The sequence below is a fragment of the Schistocerca nitens genome, chromosome 4, assembly GCF_023898315.1.
Source record: "Schistocerca nitens isolate TAMUIC-IGC-003100 chromosome 4, iqSchNite1.1, whole genome shotgun sequence".
In the NCBI taxonomy this organism is placed as follows: domain Eukaryota; kingdom Metazoa; phylum Arthropoda; class Insecta; order Orthoptera; family Acrididae; genus Schistocerca; species Schistocerca nitens.
Genome location: NC_064617.1, coordinates 401,047,871 through 401,065,142, shown reverse-complemented (window position 1 = coordinate 401,065,142; position 17,272 = coordinate 401,047,871). Strand labels below are relative to the sequence as shown.

The window sequence follows — 17,272 nt, the reverse complement described above, 5'->3', positions numbered from 1 at the left end:
TGTCACAGTTACTGATTCTCAGGGTAAGACTTCCAAATTAGTTTCAGAATTTCTTCTATGGTGCAACAGTTAACAGTTTATTCTTATCGATGAATTCTTGTTCATTTGCTTCGTGCACTCAAGCCAAGGGAACGACCGTTTGCCAACCACGTGCACACTGGTGAATTTTTTCTTTACTCTTAGATTTCTTCTAAATATATATGATATGTGTATATGTACGTTAATGTCGCCATTCGTCTGACCCTTCCATAATTAATAATTAATGATAAATCGTGGTGGGGTCTCCAAGACGCAGTTAATGTAATTTTGTTACTCAGACGAGAGTTTTATGAAGAAGAGCAATCATCATCTATTTATTAATTGTTTAGTTTATTAGTTTGTTCAACTGTTCTCGAATAAGCGTGAAATTTTTACCAGAGCACATGCTTACGTATTCCCTCGCAAACTTCCATTTTACGTCCTACTGCTATCTGTTCTGCAACAGATAAGTATGGCCATGTTTTTTATTTAATTCTTATTTAACTATCATAAATGTGTACATCCTGGAACTCAGTTCATGTAAACATCAAAGGTTTTTCTTTCGTGTACACTCATTTTTATGGACACCTTCATCACGAGCACCGATCCCCAACCAGATCTTTCATCGACAGATACCCTTCAATTTAAAACAAGATGGAGCTGCAGATCCGTTTTCTTCTAAAATCGTACTTAATATATAGACAATATAGAGCTTCTGTTAGTAAAATCGACTAAGACCTCCTCCGATTATTTTCTTACACTACAATTACCTGTAAAGTAGCAAAGGAATGAAGCATGGAACTGAGGCAGCAAGGACGAAATGAACCCAGTTTCTTAGAGTCCAGGCTATTAACCCCATACCAATGCTTCCAATACAGTAAGACGCAATTGCTAAAAAGTTCACATATGAGCGATGTTTTATTCCAGCCAATTCGATACCTGTAAAACAAAAATTTCAATACATTCGTTTGATTCATTCACTGTTGTTAGATGCATAAACACGTAAACAGTAAACAGGAAATGTATTTCGAGATCTAGTGCCCGAAACTGGTTAAGAAATTAAATTTCTTTTATGCGACTCTAAAAAATGGTTCAAATGGCTCTGAGCACTATGGGACTCAACTGCTGAGGTCATTAGTCCCCTAGAACTTAGAACTAGTTAAACCTAACTAACCTAAGGACATCACAAACATCCATGCCCCAGGCAGGATTCGAACCTGCGACCGTAGCGGTCCTGCGGTTCCAGACTCCAGCGCCTTTAACCGCACGGCCACTGCGGCCGGCTATGCGACTCTGTTAGACCTAAGTTAATATAAGCATGATAACACCTCGGTAAGAAGTTTGTATTTTAGAGAAATCTGCAGTAGCCTACTATGTCTGAGAGAAAGAGTGGAAAAGGAATGCTGTAATGGATGGTAGCTGAACACTAATAAACAAATTATGAGTGTCTAATCCGTAGGAGCAACTTCTGTGAAACTTGCTTAAGAGGGGTATCGAGTAACTGAAATCTCAGAGTGGTTTATTAGTAGCGAAGCTGAGAGGCCGCAGGAAGACCATCTGGATCCATGATCGCCGTCAGTTAGGCGCTGCTGAGCAGAATACTGATATTTCTCGACATAATTTTAATTATTGTAGCTGTAGATGGTTTCAGACTTACATCATACGGAAAGAACCGCCAATCCTCTCATGTATGTGGGAAGAAGGGAGTCTTTCGATTGAAGCGATATAGGGTTCACTGTTGCATATTGTGATGCTATCCTACTAATAAAGAACGCTAGCTGTAGCCATTGCGGATAAATTCTCAGTAGCTATGGCAGAGATCAAGAAAGTAATAGTATATTAATTAGACAACGATGAACGTATCACATGTGTATTTTTAGATCTGGCAAAGACCACTGACACTGCTGACCATCAAGTACTACTAAAAATGACAAATATTAGGAATAATAGAAATATCACAGACAGGCCTCTGAGCCTCGATGGTAGGTAAAGGGTTAAAGTAGTAGAGGAGAGCCAAGGAATGAATACAGTAGGCGGTTCAAATGGATATAGTTTCTGTTGTTGATACGTACTGTTAGCTTTGATCCCTCGATTGTTGGTTGTGCCGCTGCATGGCCATCTTTGTCAGAACGCGCCTCCGTGGGGCGACAGCGGAACCCTGGTAGTTGGAACGTGGGATCCACGCGGTAAAAGGTTGGAGGAAGGACCACGGCTGAAGCAAGTGGACACGGAGCGCTGTGCCGTTTGTTAACGACGCCGTGAGCCTGATGGAGCAGGCGGGTGTTTCGAACTGCCGGGAAAGCGACAGTGCCTGAGCCGCTTGCGCTGTTTGTGCCTGCCGGAGTACGTCTAGGACAGTAAGCTGATGAGGGAGAACGTCAAACGTAGATTTGCGGCCATCCCCTTCCAGATGCGAGTGGCCGGTTTACCATGTGGACTGTTGGTGCCTTGTTGCGGAAGTGCTGTCTGAATCTTGCCCCAGTGAATTAAAACGGTGACCTTTAATATGAACCTCGCGGTCGTTAACTTGTGTGCGTTTGTTACGTGTTTGGCAGCAAGGCGATCTATCAGAATAGGTCAAAGTCTGCGATTATTCTAAGTTATATTCTGCCTCAGTGAATCTGTGAGCTTAAATTATTCTGCTTGTCTAATTGGTACTGCGGTACAGGCTGTAACGGCCGTCTTAATGGGGGTCATTTTCCAGAGTCTAAATTTAGAAATCTTTTCTTGTTAATTGTGTAAGTAGCTTTGAGCAAGCACATTGATAACGCTTTCTGTCCGCTTGTTAAATAGTGGATTCATAGTTCACGGTGAATTATGACCTGTATATGAGCACTGTGCTAAACTGGTCTTCTAGGGCTGTACTGCTAACCCTTATCTGAAAGCCATTTGCTCCAGATCGAATTATTCCAGTTGTTTATTAGTAGCAACAGTTCCCGGAAAATTTTCCCAAACTGTAAATACAATTTTGATGCTAGATAACGAAACATTCACGCCAATTATTTAAGGCCATCATTGTCTCGTTTGTTATGAAATGATTTACCACGCCCTTCTGTGGGTCTCCTTCTAATGCCTCACGGATTCGACCGTTGTGTCCCGTGTAGTTGCGTCGGCATCCTATAAGACTGCAAAGTCACTGTGGGTTCATACAGAGCATTGGTAAACTAAGCGTTTTGCTTAAACATCGTATTTTTGTTGTACCTTATTTAGTGTTGTTAACTTTAATCGTGGACATTTTTACTAAGCCACTTCATTCAGCTGTTTTCTTTTATTTTTTTAAACTTTTCATTTGTTCACGCAGCTACCAAATTAAACCAAAGTTGTCAAGATTCTGGGGTTTGTTTGCTTTCACATTTGTTAAATTCGTTTACTTAACAGCCGTGAATAATTTTTAATTTCAAGTAGCAGGTTCTTCCATTTATGAGAAATAAGCTAACCAATTGTAGTAAGATTTTCTTGCAATAATTCGACACAGTCACAGCACTGACACGCTAAGTTGCAATGGTTTAATGTCTTGCCAAATTCTACTGCGTGTTTTATTAAAGAAAGTGTTCCACTTGTTGGAACTGTGAACGACGCTGTTGTTGTTACCCCCTTGGATGCACCACTCCACCTGGCACCCGAGTGTGCTGAAACCTAACGGAGTTTGTTAAAGGAATGCACTGCGTTCTCAGTAGTTAAACAGAGGCGAGCACATGGTTAGCGGGGAAAACTGCATCAAATCAATCTTCGGCCTGAAGACCACAACAACAACAATCTGTCATCAGTGACATGTGGGGTAATAATAATAATAATAATAGTAATAGTAATAATAATAATGAGCGATGGCATTGGTGGCCGGGAGCCCCTCGCGGGGCGGTTCGGCCGCCGCTCCACAAGTTCTTTAACGCCACTACGGTGACTTGCGAGTGAATGAGGATGAAATGATGCTGAAAGACATGTGGGGTGATCTTTTACTAAACAATTTACAAAAATCATTGCAGCTGCTGTAATGGCGATTTTTTCTGTGGTATTCGAAGGCCGGTAATTACTCTTGTTTGTCACGTCGGCTGATTACCTGAATATGCCTGCAGTATTACTAAAGTCGTCGGCACAAGGAACAAGTTACCTAAAGCTGACGTGGCGCTCTACGAGTTCTGTGACGTCACTTCCTGCTGTTTCATGTTGACGAGCCATTTCGTCACGTGAAGCACAAAATAACGTCTGCGATATTTCGACAATGTGCCACGTAAAGTAGAATCACTAGGAAGAAAGAATGCACCATGCGTCACAAGCAGAAAGCGAGATACCATGTTATATTTGTCACGTTCAGTAGAAGCCGATATCCGGTGGGATTAATATTACACCTTACATCCTATGAACATATGTTCTTTCTAAGCACCAGCACATTGAATGTCTTCAGAACCAATCGTTATTATTAGGGGACGGTTGTTGTAACAAAATGACAGGGAATGACACATTGGTGCTTAAATAATTTAGTATTTATTTATTTCCGTGAACGTGTTGTGAAAGTAAGGCCTTATAAGGAAACGGCACACTGACGATTCATGAAAACGTGTCGTTTTTATTAGGATTTATTTCGATTAAATGTCAATAACATTTCGGCGATTTAGTATATTTTTAACATAAAGAACAAGGTCGCTGATGCAGAACTTCAGCTAACATAGTAAGTGAATGCCCTCTGTTATGCAATAGAGGGTAGACTGGGAGCCGGCCGGTGTGGCCCAGCGGTTCTAGGCGCTGCAGTTTGGAACCGCGCGACCGCTACGGGCGCAGGTTCGAATCCTGCCTCGAGTATGGATGTATGTGATGTCCTTAGGTTAGTTAGGTTTAAGTAGTTCTAAGTTCTAGGGGACTGATGACCTCAGATGTTAAGTCCCATAGTGCTCAGAGCCATCTGAACCTTTTTTTTTTTTTTTTTTACTGGAAGAGGGTTCATGTCCTACGGTATCCTTTTTCTATTTTTTTTTTCCATCTTCGCGTTTTCTAAATGGCTGTGGGAGGTGTTTCATGAAATGATGAGAAATAATTTCTGTAATTTGATGTTATGTAAATATAATTTCGTTCTGTGTCAACAGTGACTTTGTTCGATTTGGTGAACTTTTATAAACTGACGTCCCCAATGCCTGGACATATTTCTTTCCTTTACATATTTCTTTCCTTTACATGTTCACGGATATTGGAGCTTTTATTTATGTACACCACAGACAGAACAACGTGACTAGCATATAGACAAGGGAGGACATGTGCATTTTAACAGTGCTAACGTAAGGATTTTAGATTTCGTGAACAAACTGTATGGATTGCGAGCCAAATAAAGCCGACAACTGCCCCTGGAGAGCGCTGAGAGCGCAAAATCAAGCAAACCAGCTCGCTCCGCGTGCCGACTGCTCTGTGTCGTGTCGTTGGCTATCCCGTAAGGGCGCCTCGTGCCGTGTGACGTACGGTTCCAGTTCCACCCTGCGCAGCTCTTCTTTTGCGGCTGGATTCGCAGGTACAAAGGCGAGTCCGTCTGGCTGCCTGTGCTGCTCGTTGCGAGCGCAACCTGCGGCCAGCCCGGCCGAGGTAACTACTAGTATTCTGTAAGCTGTGACGTATCTTCTCCAGACCCCGTTAAGTCTGAGTTTGAATTTAGTTCCGAGCGGTCTAAGGCGCTGCAGTCATGGACTGTGCGGCTGGTCCCGGCGGAGGTTCGAGTCCTCCCTCGGGCATGGGTGAGTGTGTTTGTCTTAGGAAAATTAAGGTTAAGTAGTGTTTAAGCTTAGAGACTGGTAACCTTTTCAGTTCAGTCCTATAAGATTTCACACACATTTGAACATTTTTTTGAATTTAGTTTGGGACCAATTGTATGCAGTTCGTAGGAACTGGTAAGTGTATTTGTACAACATAACGTATTATAAATGAAACAATGTGTGGAGCAGGCGAAGTCATCGGTACAATGGTGACACAGGGGGCATGTTGTGAATAGGACTGACAAAATGGCAGGTGACAGGCATTAATTATGAATTTTAGACGTTTTTCAGATGACCAGTTTAAAAAAAGTGACATGCAAGGGATGAAAGGAAAGTGTATCAACAAGTTTTCAAACATTTAATGAATAGTCCATGAAAAAAGGAAAGTAAAACGTGAGCAGTGAAAGAAGGAAGCCTTAGAGGTGGAATATAGTCCTTCAGCGATACATAACATAATAAAGAGGAAAATGACTTTTCTCTGATTACAGATAACACCGGCTACTATACTCACCTATAGCAGTTGTTGATTCAATGCACGGCATCCCAGGTGCTTCAGATAAGGCCGAAAGGGCGACGTAAAGTGGGTACACACCCGCTGAAACCGTTAGCAGCGTTCTGGATATTGCTATCACGGTTATGCTCAACAGAAATTGTTTTTTTCTGCCAAATCTGGAAACAATGACATTTTCACTCTACATGACAAATTTATTAATTTTATCACTCAGTGTAGATGGTCATTACAAATTATATAATATGTAATTCTTATAAAAATAACATATCGTTTCACATTCTTCTGCAGAACTAACAATGAAGTTCCGTCGTTCTCGGCTAAATGTTGATCTACAAAAACATTTATATTTGTTTCAGATTAAGTAATTTTTGTTATTACACTTGAAACTAAAATCTTTTCTGCAGCTCAGCTTCTATGAGAAATGTGAAACACTCTCCGTGACCTGATTAACGTGCTGCAACTCATTGCAACGTTCGAGATCCCTCTTAAAACTTTATTCTGACCTGTACTTGTCAAAGAACTTATCTCATTCCCGATTTACAGAAATTTATAGAACATATGAGGTCTTTCGACCAATGCACATTGCGATTGCAGAATTATCAGCTTGTTACTTTCCCATGGTCGTCTTCGTTGGCCCAGTACACACTGCAGGTAACAACATCCGACTATTCGGTGTTGCCATCTAGTAATTCTAGTCCTAATTTTATGTGGCCAAGTAGTCACCTCGCGAGTTCCATGACATCACACGCAACTTAAGTTTACAGACTCCAACTAACTTTCTGTCTTTCTATTTGAAGATACCATGTCAAATCAGTTTGTGGTAGTAGTTTATTTGTACATTGCCGGAAGAAATGCAACATACTCAAGGGAAAAGTCATTTTATTGACAAATGAGGGGCTGAGGGTACAAGTGATCCAAGGGTTTGCTGAAGCAAACCCAGTAAATGACTGCCAAAGATAAATCACTATTTATAAATTATTTGAGCTACTGTCGAAACATCAGTATTTTTTCCTAATTATCAATTCGTCAGTGCATAATTGTAGGTATGGTTCGGTATTGTAGTGCCCCTTCATTATTTTTATAATGTAATAAATATCCTTATACTTCTAGCATCTTAAACCATTTTAGAGTAAAACCGGTAGAAGTGCGAAAAATATTTATTTACTCCGCTATATTTTGAAAATTTTTTTTAGGTAGACACGTGTAATAAACATAATACAGTACTTTTCACAACAAAACGAGGATATGTGAGTAATTAAAACTAAATTAATAAAACAAGCTTAAAACAATTGGTAATCAGCAAATAAAATTAGAAAACAAAAGGAAACTTATTGATGTTGTTCCAACATAAATGAGCGGTTATTCATAGCCACTTTCTATAATCCCATCACTGTCAGCATCTATAGAACCGTAATCATTTCCTTCTGTGGTACCTCTTGAAGAATGTCCTTCCTGGGCAACACTCGGGAAGCTGTACCATTGTGTTGCGCATTTTCAGTCTTCCTCGTTCCCTTCTTTGGCCATGTCCTCTTCTTTCTCAATCTCTCTTCTTACACCCATGATAACTGCTGTATGGGAGTAGCATATAATGTTATAGAACTCAATGTGAAGTGCAGAGATGTAGTTCTGTATCTCCCCAAGAATTTTCCAGTCGTCAAATTTTATTTCAAACTTATCTTGATGCAAAGGCTCACGAAGAGGTATTGATGGCAGATCAGTATTGCGCCTCGTGAAGTCCGCTTCTATAAATAATGAATGCTTTCACTGGACTGTTGGAGGACTATCTTTGCTTATTGAGATCCACCTGGTTTACTTTCCTTTGTATTTTGTTTCCTTCCGCGTCCTTAGCAACTTTATCCTCTTCTATGGCATCCATGGCTTGAATTAAAGGAAAGTTTTCTGTCTTGGTTTCCACTACAGAACGTGCTCTGCTGACATGCTTCACCGCTTGCTTTCTGTCTAGGGGAAGTAACACATGTGTGAAGTATTTCCTTACCTTTTCAAAGAGGTCAAAATCTTTATCACATTCCGTATATGTATGACCAGATTCAGAGACCTTACGATCTATTGTGTGCGTGTGCTCATTTTGCCTCAACATGTACAAGCGGTATTTCAAATTACGACCTATTTAAACATGCATTAAATATGACTATAAGAACTCTTGAAAGCACACACATTGGGCTATTGCTGTAGTTTCAGAAAGATAAATACCCGAACCCTCATTAAAGATCAGTAATTCTCCTCCCGCCCGCCATTACATCTGAACTAGTTGCATTCTAAATGCAGCCCAGGCACTGACTAGGAGCTTAAATTTGATCGTCACAGAGTGTGGCATTATTCAGGAAATCGATTGTAGTGCTTTTGTTCAGATGAGATTCACGTTTTAGCTTGCCAAATATTTATTTAGATCATTTCCTTTGTGAAACCCCACTTGTACCACTTGCACTTCCAGCCCCTCAAATAATGTGACAAGTAATTGTTCACTCTAGGAATATATAGTATATGCTCACAAAATCATCAGTTTTGTCAGCCGAAGACTTCTGGCATAGGAAGTCGCCCTCATTCTGCCAACAGCCTTCTGAAAGAGGGCGGAGGAGTGGACAGACGTTCAGGGCCCCTTCTTGACCTTGGGGTGGGAAACTGCACCTAGAGGTGTAAGAATCAGCAATGGTCAAAGGTATGACGATGCAGAAGGCAATACAAACCACTGCACTACTGAAAGTGCATAATGTGTATCCACAGAGTATGTAGAAGTGCCAGCATGACCTCACCAGTCTCAAAGTTTCCGGACTAGTCCCACGTTCGGATCTCCGGGAGAGGAATGGTTCAAATGGCTCTGAGCACAATGGGACTTAACTTCTGTGGTCATCAGTCCCCTAGTAGAACTACTTAAACCTAACTAACCTAAGGACATCACACACATCCATGCCAGAGGCAGGATTCGAACCTGCGACCGTAGCAGTCGCGCGGTTCCGGACTGAGCGCCTAGAACCGCGAGACCACCGCGGCCGGCCGGGGAGAGGAATGCCAAGGGAAAAGTGACCATGAGAAAAAGATTGAATAACCAACGAAAGGATAACGTTCTACGAGTCAGGGCGTGGAACGTCCAAAGTTCGAACGTCGTAGGGAAGCTAGAAAATCTGAAGAGGGAAATGCAAAGATTCAATCTACGTAGATATAGTGGGGCCAGTAAAATGAAATGGAAAGAAAACAGGGAATTCTCGTTAGATGAGTATAGGGTAAAATCGACAACAGCAGAAAATGGTATAATAGGAATAGGATTCGCTATGAATAGGAAGGTGTGACAGAAAGTGTCTTACTATAGACAGTTCAGTGATAGCGTTGTTCTTATCACAATCGACAGCAACCCAACATCGACAACAATAGTTCACACATACATGACGATGTCACAAGCAGAAGATGAAGAGATAGAGAAAGTATCCGAGGATACTGAACGGCTAATTCAATATGTAAATGGAGAAGGACATCTAGTACTCGTGGGGGACTGGAAATGCAGTTCTTGGGGAAGCAGTAAGAAAGGGTTACAACAGAAAATGGGCTTGGTACTAGAAATGAGAGAGGAAAAAGGCTAGCTGAGTTCTGTCACAAATTTCATCTAGTAACAGCGAATACTCTATTCAAGAATCACAAGAGGAGCCATATACTTGGAAAAGGACGGGTAATACGAGAAGATAAGATTTCAGTTAGATTACATCATGGCCAGGCAGAGATTTTGAAATCAGATACTGCACTATGAGTATCCAGGAGCAGATATAGACTCAGATCACAATGTAGTAGTGATGAAGAGTAGGCTGAGGTTTAAGAGATTAGACAGAAAGAATGAATAAGCAAAGAATTGGGATACGGAAATACTAAGGAATGAGGAGATACGCTTGAAGTTCTCTAAGGCTGTAGATACTGAGATAAGGAATAGCTCAGTGGGTAGTTCTGCTGAAGAGGAATGGATATCTCTAAGAAGAGGAATCACAGAAGTTGTAAAGAAAAACATAGGTACAAAGAATGTAACGGCGAAGGAACCATGGATGACACAAGAAATACTTCAGTTGATCGATGCAAGACGGAAATACAAAAATGTTCAGGGAAATACTGGAATACAGAAATACAAGTCGCTAAGGATTGAAATAAAGAGAAAGTGCAGGCAATTTAAGACGAAATGGCTGCATGAAAAATGTGAAGAAATCGAAAAAGAGCAGGACAGAAAATTCAAAAAGTCTTCAATGAAATTAAAAGCAAGGATGGTAACATTAAGAGTGCAATAGAAATTGTACTGTTAAATGCAGAGGAGAGAGCGGATGGGTGAAAAAACTGCGTTGAAGGCCTGTATGAGGAGGACGACTTGTCTGATGTGATAGAAGAAGAAACAGCAGTCGATATAAAAGTGATATGAGATCCAGTATTAGAATCAGAATTTAGAAAATTTTTGGAAAACTTAATATCAAATAAGGCAGAAGGTATACATAATATTCCAACGGTATTTCTAAAATCATTGGGGGTAGGGGCAACAAAACGACTATTCACATTAGTGTGTAGTCTGTGTAAGTCTGGCGATATACCATTTGAGTTTCGGAAAAATATCATCCACACCATTTCTAAGACTAAAAAGGCTGACAAGTGTGATAATTAGCGCACAAATAGCTTAACAGCCCATGCGGTCAAGTTGCTTACAAGAATAATATACAGAAGAATGAAAAAGAAAATCGAGGCTGAATTAGATGGCGGTCAGTTCGACTTTAGGAAAGGAAAAGGCACCAGCGAGGCAGTTCTGATGTAGCTACTGATAATGGAAGCAAGACTAAAGAAAAATCAAGACACGTTCATAGGATTTGTCGACCAGGAAAAGCATTCTACAGTGTCAAGGGTGGAGGATGTTCGAAATTCTGAGGAAAATGAGGGTAAGGTATAGGGAGAGACGGTTAATATACAACGTGTACAAAGAGCGAAGAGGGAATAATAAGAGTGGAAGACCAAGAACGAAATGCTCGGATTAGAAAAGGTGTGAGATAGGGACATAGGATATTGCCCTTACTGTTCAGACTATATGTCGAAAAAGGAATGATGAAAATAAAAGACAAGTTCAAGAGTGGAATTAAAATTCACGGTGACTGTATGAAAACTAGAACAGAAGAGAATCGAGGCGTCTGGGATGTGGTGCTACAGACGTAGTTTGAAAATTAGGTGGACTGATAATGTAAGAAATGAGGAGGTTCTGGGAAGAATCGAAGAGGAAAGGAATCCATGGAAAACTCTAAAAAGGTGACAGGATGATATGACATTTGTTAAGTCATCAAGGAATAACATACATGGTGCTAAGGGCGCTGCAGAGGGTAAACGCTGACAGTCATAGGGATACTTCCCACAAATAGCTGAGGACGTAGGCTGCAAGATGAAGAGTTTGGCACAGCCCAGGAATTCGTGGCGGGCTGCATCAAGCTGGTCAGTATACTGACGACTCAAAAAAAATTAAAAAAATAAAAATAAACTCAGACTCAATGACACACACAGTTAATAGCAAAGCGTGCGTCAACAGTCGCAACAGTATATAGTATACCCTCGTCTGGCGACAAATTTGGCCTGCCTTCTCACATGCAGTTACAAAGCTGCCAAATGTTATCCTACGACGGATCGCCCGAGTGTCTTGCCCCTTATGTTGCATGTTTCTTTCAGGCCCTGGAAAACGATTAAATTCCTGCTTCACCGGATAGAACAGCCTGTACCAGGCACTGGTTACTGATCCTACAGAAACAGCAAACTAGGCTCAGTCTAATGTTTTAATATCCGTGCCGTGCAGAGTGCGGCCAGAGCCTTTTGTTTTTGTTTGAACTGTTCAGTGCCGGTCAGTCAGTGAAGGTGGATGCTTCTGTTGTTGCAGCAGCATAGGCAAGTACAGAATTCATTTGTGAATTATTTTTACGTTCTCCAAACTGAATTGACCTTTTTTTGGCATATCTCTATGATTACTAGGTTAATCCTCAAATTTCTTGTGTGTTTATGTACTTACCAGGCACAATCTAATGTTTTAATAACTGTGTAATGTACAGTTCCGTCATCTTTAATATGGATAGTAACTGTAACTGCTGCGTTGGTGACCTTTTGCTCCAGGCAGCGCTGGCTTCAGTCAAACAGCTTGACACTGTGAGTGACCAGATGTGGGAGCCGACGGACGTCTGGCACGCACCACGTGTCCCCCCAAATCAGTTCATTACTGCTTATGCCCGGTTTATCGCCCGCACTGAGGTTGAGTGGGAGGTCATCCTAAAGTGATGCAGGCAACAAAGGACTTGAGTCTATCCAAAGACCTTCCTGATTCGTCTAATGAACAAGTTTAAGGAGCGATCTGTAGCTGATACAGAACCTGAGTCAGATGCAGGTGCTTGACCTGTTTTAGAAGAAGCCTCTCTACTGTATGTTGCAGGCAGTTACAGTGGCTGGGATTATTGATAGTTGAGAGCTCCAATGTTAATCTTGTAATGGAGGCCCTCAGCGATATACCTACCAAGGAGGGGATGAAAACCAGTGTGCACTCTGCGTGCATACACGGGAGGATTCATACAAGACGTGGAACAAGAAGAACACAGGGTGCAACCAATGGCAGGTGGTGGCTCATGTTGGTACTATTGCAAGTCAAACACAGGGCAAGGGTTGACCTAGGTAGCACAGGTGTTAGTCAAAGCTGTGAGTGGAAGGAATCAGATCTCCAGGCGCTAATAAAAAGCGCTGTAGTACGAGAATTATATTCACATTATCGAATATTGCTGAACTTCGGCTGCACTATGCACTGGTGACAATGAAAATCATTGCATGCGCCAGGACTCAAACCCAGATTACTTTATGCAATCAGTTGCCTTGAGCACCTCGGTCACCAGAGCATGCTCTCTGGACCGACTCAATCTTCCATATGTAACCATTATCGTCCACAACTTACACTCGCACAGATACTGTGAATCCTGTGCAGAAAAAGACGTATGATTAAAAACGGAGAAGAGTTTGGGTCTGTCCTGGAACCGTCCTCGGGTGGTCGATGCAGTCAAGGTGACTGCTTGAACAAAGTGGAAGATCGGGATTCGATTCCCAGTCTATGCACGTATTTCCATTATCACCAATTAATAGTGCAGCCGAAGCTCAGCAACATTCACAAATGTGAATATGATTCTCGTATTTCATACGGCTGTCTATCACTGCAGTGCCTGTCCCTTCAGACATTCTAAAAACATTAGAACAACACAGGCACTGCAGAATGGTGTAGAAAGCACAAATCGTTATAGATACTGAAAGCTGGAGATAAGTTCAGCCAAAATTTTACATAGTAACGTAACGGTGTTCAGAAAGGATTGGTTAAGTGCAGCTGGTGGTGGCCTCTTTGTTGCTGTTACAAGTAGTCTATCTTGTAGCGAAAGTAGACAGCTTCTGTATGTTAATATTGTTACTATAAATTAATGTTTGGTTGCTCTTACAGACCTTCCACCACTGACGGTACAGTTGCCACACAGTTCAAAGACGACTTGAATCTCATTTTAGATGCGTACCCCATTCGCTCAATTAAACTTGGTGCTGATCTCAATCCGCCCTAGATATGTTGGCGAAAATACATTTTTAATGTCAGTTATAGGCATAGAACCTCATCCAAAATCGTACCAAATGCTATCACTTAGAAGATTTGGGAGATAACCTGAGCAGACCTGTTAGATTGTAGCAGGTGATTCTGGGATTTAGCGAATAGTAAAGTCATCAGATGATCAAAACCCATTTTTACAAAGTGATTTAGACAAGCTACATCTATGGTACGAACAGTGGCAGTTGACTATAAATAATGAAATGTGTGGGATCACCCGCATGAGTACTAAATGAAATCTGTTACATTTCGGTTACAAAATGCATGATACAAATCTAAAGGCTGGTAATTCAACTACACGCCTAGGAATTCCAATTACGAACCACTTACATAGAAATGCACATGTAGGTAATGTTGTGGGGAAAGCAAGCAAAAGACTTCGTTTTATTACCAGAACTCTTACAAGATGCAACAGATCTACCAATGAGAGTCTTGTCTGTCCTCTGCTAGAGTACTGCTGTGCTGTATGGGGCTCTTGCTAGACAGGATTGACAGAGAACATCTAAAAAGTTAAAAGAAGGGCAGCTCATTTTTTGTTAACGTGACATGCGAGAGAGAGTGCCACGAACATGATACATGAGTTGGGGTGGCAACCTTTAAAACAACGGCGTTTTTCGTTGCAGAAAGATATTATAGCGAAATTTCGACCTCCAACGTTGTCCTTCAAATGTGAAAACATTTTATTGACACCCACCTACGTAGGGAGAAATTATAACTGTAATAAAATATGAGAAATAAGAGGACACACATATAAACTTAAGCGTTCGGTTTTTTTTTTTTTTCGCTCTGTTATTTAGGAGTGGAAGGGTAGTGAAATAGTGTGAAAGTTTAAAGTGGTTCGATCAACCCCTGTCAGGCACTTAACTGTGAATTGCGGAGTAGACACGCAGATGTAGATGTAGAATGTGAGCAAAATATACAGTTTAAATGATGCCCCCCTCCTCCCACCAAACTGATTGGCAACTTATTACTGAAAATTCGCCAAAGGCTTTGCAGAAATTGCGTAAGCATTGACTACATTATTGAAAAAATGAGTTACTTTTCAGTGGACATCAGAACGTCAATCAGCGTTCCGAAATCGGAAGGAGATACTGACTTCAGGTCCTGTACTTATTATTCCTGGTTTTACTTAATAATTTATATTATTAAATGATGCAAGCAATACAGCTTTGGGCATCATTTTCAGTCAAATTGTAGATGTACAAGAATATTCAGTACCTTGTGTGCCCCATCAGTTGAATAAAGCTGAGCGCAGTTATTCTACAACAGAAAAGCGGGTGTTAGCTTTGATCTATCATAATTCATATTTACATTGTTACTACTATGGACGTAACTGTGAAGTCTTTATAGTTTAATAAGATTGGCACTAAAATATTAGTGAGTTTCAGTACGAAGTACTTCAGAAGCCTGGTGTCAAATACACGTATGTGGATACGCTCAGTATGCAGTCTTTCAAGCATCGGGATTGAATTAAGTAGATTTTAAAAGGACACAAGCAGTGGATAGGGAATGCCAAGCGTACAGTAAACAAACATAGTTTCTTTAGCAAGAAGAGGTACTGTGCAAGTCGGCTAATGCAGGCCACGCGTCATCATTCCTGAAACCGCTATGAACTGAGGTGTTACGACCAGCACAGGACGATACTATCAGGATATGGAGAAAAGCGGGTGTTAGCTTTGATCTATCATAATTCATATTTACATTGTTACTACTATGGACGTAACTGTGAAGTCTTTATAGTTTAATAAGATTGGCACTAAAATATTAGTGAGTTTCAGTACGAAGTACTTCAGAAGCCTGGTGTCAAATACACGTATGTGGATACGCTCAGTATGCAGTCTTTCAAGCATCGGGATTGAATTAAGTAGATTTTAAAAGGACACAAGCAGTGGATAGGGAATGCCAAGCGTACAGTAAACAACCATAGTTTCTTTAGCAAGAAGAGGTACTGTGCAAGTCGGCTAATGCAGGCCACGCGTCATCATTCCTGAAACCGCTATGAACTGAGGTGTTACGACCAGCACAGGACGATACTATCAGGATATGGAGAAAAGCGGGTGTTAGCTTTGATCTATCATAATTCATATTTACATTGTTACTACTATGGACGTAACTGTGAAGTCTTTATAGTTTAATAAGATTGGCACTAAAATATTAGTGAGTTTCAGTACGAAGTACTTCAGAAGCCTGGTGTCAAATACACGTATGTGGATACGCTCAGTATGCAGTCTTTCAAGCATCGGGATTGAATTAAGTAGATTTTAAAAGGACACAAGCAGTGGATAGGGAATGCCAAGCGTACAGTAAACAACCATAGTTTCTTTAGCAAGAAGAGGTACTGTGCAAGTCGGCTAATGCAGGCCACGCGTCATCATTCCTGAAACCGCTATGAACTGAGGTGTTACGACCAGCACAGGACGATACTATCAGGATATGGAGAAAAGCGGGTGTTAGCTTTGATCTATCATAATTCATATTTACATTGTTACTACTATGGACGTAACTGTGAAGTCTTTATAGTTTAATAAGATTGGCACTAAAATATTAGTGAGTTTCAGTACGAAGTACTTCAGAAGCCTGGTGTCAAATACACGTATGTGGATACGCTCAGTATGCAGTCTTTCAAGCATCGGGATTGAATTAAGTAGATTTTAAAAGGACACAAGCAGTGGATAGGGAATGCCAAGCGTACAGTAAACAAACATAGTTTCTTTAGCAAGAAGAGGTACTGTGCAAGTCGGCTAATGCAGGCCACGCGTCATCATTCCTGAAACCGCTATGAACTGAGGTGTTACGACCAGCACAGGACGATACTATCAGGATATGGAGACAGGGGTGCTACTGAAGACGAGATGCAGAAAGATTTTGGTGGAGAACACAATGTGATGTTGTGGAGCAATATGTAAGATATTGCATTCCATGTCCTCAACGAACAGATTTGAGTCAGCTAAAGGTGCAGCTTCATAGATAAGCAGACTCGAAAAAACATTTTCAGAACATAGGAATTGACATATTGGGTCTGTTTCATAGAAGTTTAGCAGGTAATAAGTATGTATGACGATCATTGAGCATTTTTCAAGATACTTTGTAATAATAGCAATACCGGATCAAAAAGTGAGTACTTCACTTCAAGCCATGATTGACAAATGGTTAATTAAGTTTGTTGTACTAGAAACTATAGTAACAAGTCAAGGAACTAGTTTTATATCTAATCTGATGAAACAGTTACGTTGCTTATTGAAAATAACGAAATCGTGTATTAGTCCGTTCCATCCAGAAGCCGATGATAGTATGGGACGAGTCCACAGTACAACGATGAAAATGTTAATCCCCTACATGACAGTCACCTTTTAAACTGGGATGTCTATTTAAATGCTTGTT

At 40.9% G+C, this 17,272-nt stretch overlaps 1 protein-coding gene across 2 annotated transcripts in view; it reads right to left on the bottom strand.

Annotated features, from left to right (window-relative positions):
* LOC126251814 (solute carrier family 22 member 7-like) overlaps positions 1-17,272 on the bottom strand; it is a 91,813-nt gene that overhangs the window by 39,926 nt on the left and 34,615 nt on the right. For both annotated transcript variants that reach the window (XM_049952458.1, XM_049952459.1), the window contains exons 4-5: positions 6,262-6,419; positions 789-957 (exon numbers count right to left, since the gene is read on the bottom strand). In XM_049952458.1, the coding sequence (XP_049808415.1) occupies positions 789-957; positions 6,262-6,419 (327 nt within the window). The remainder of the gene's footprint in view (positions 1-788; positions 958-6,261; positions 6,420-17,272) is intronic.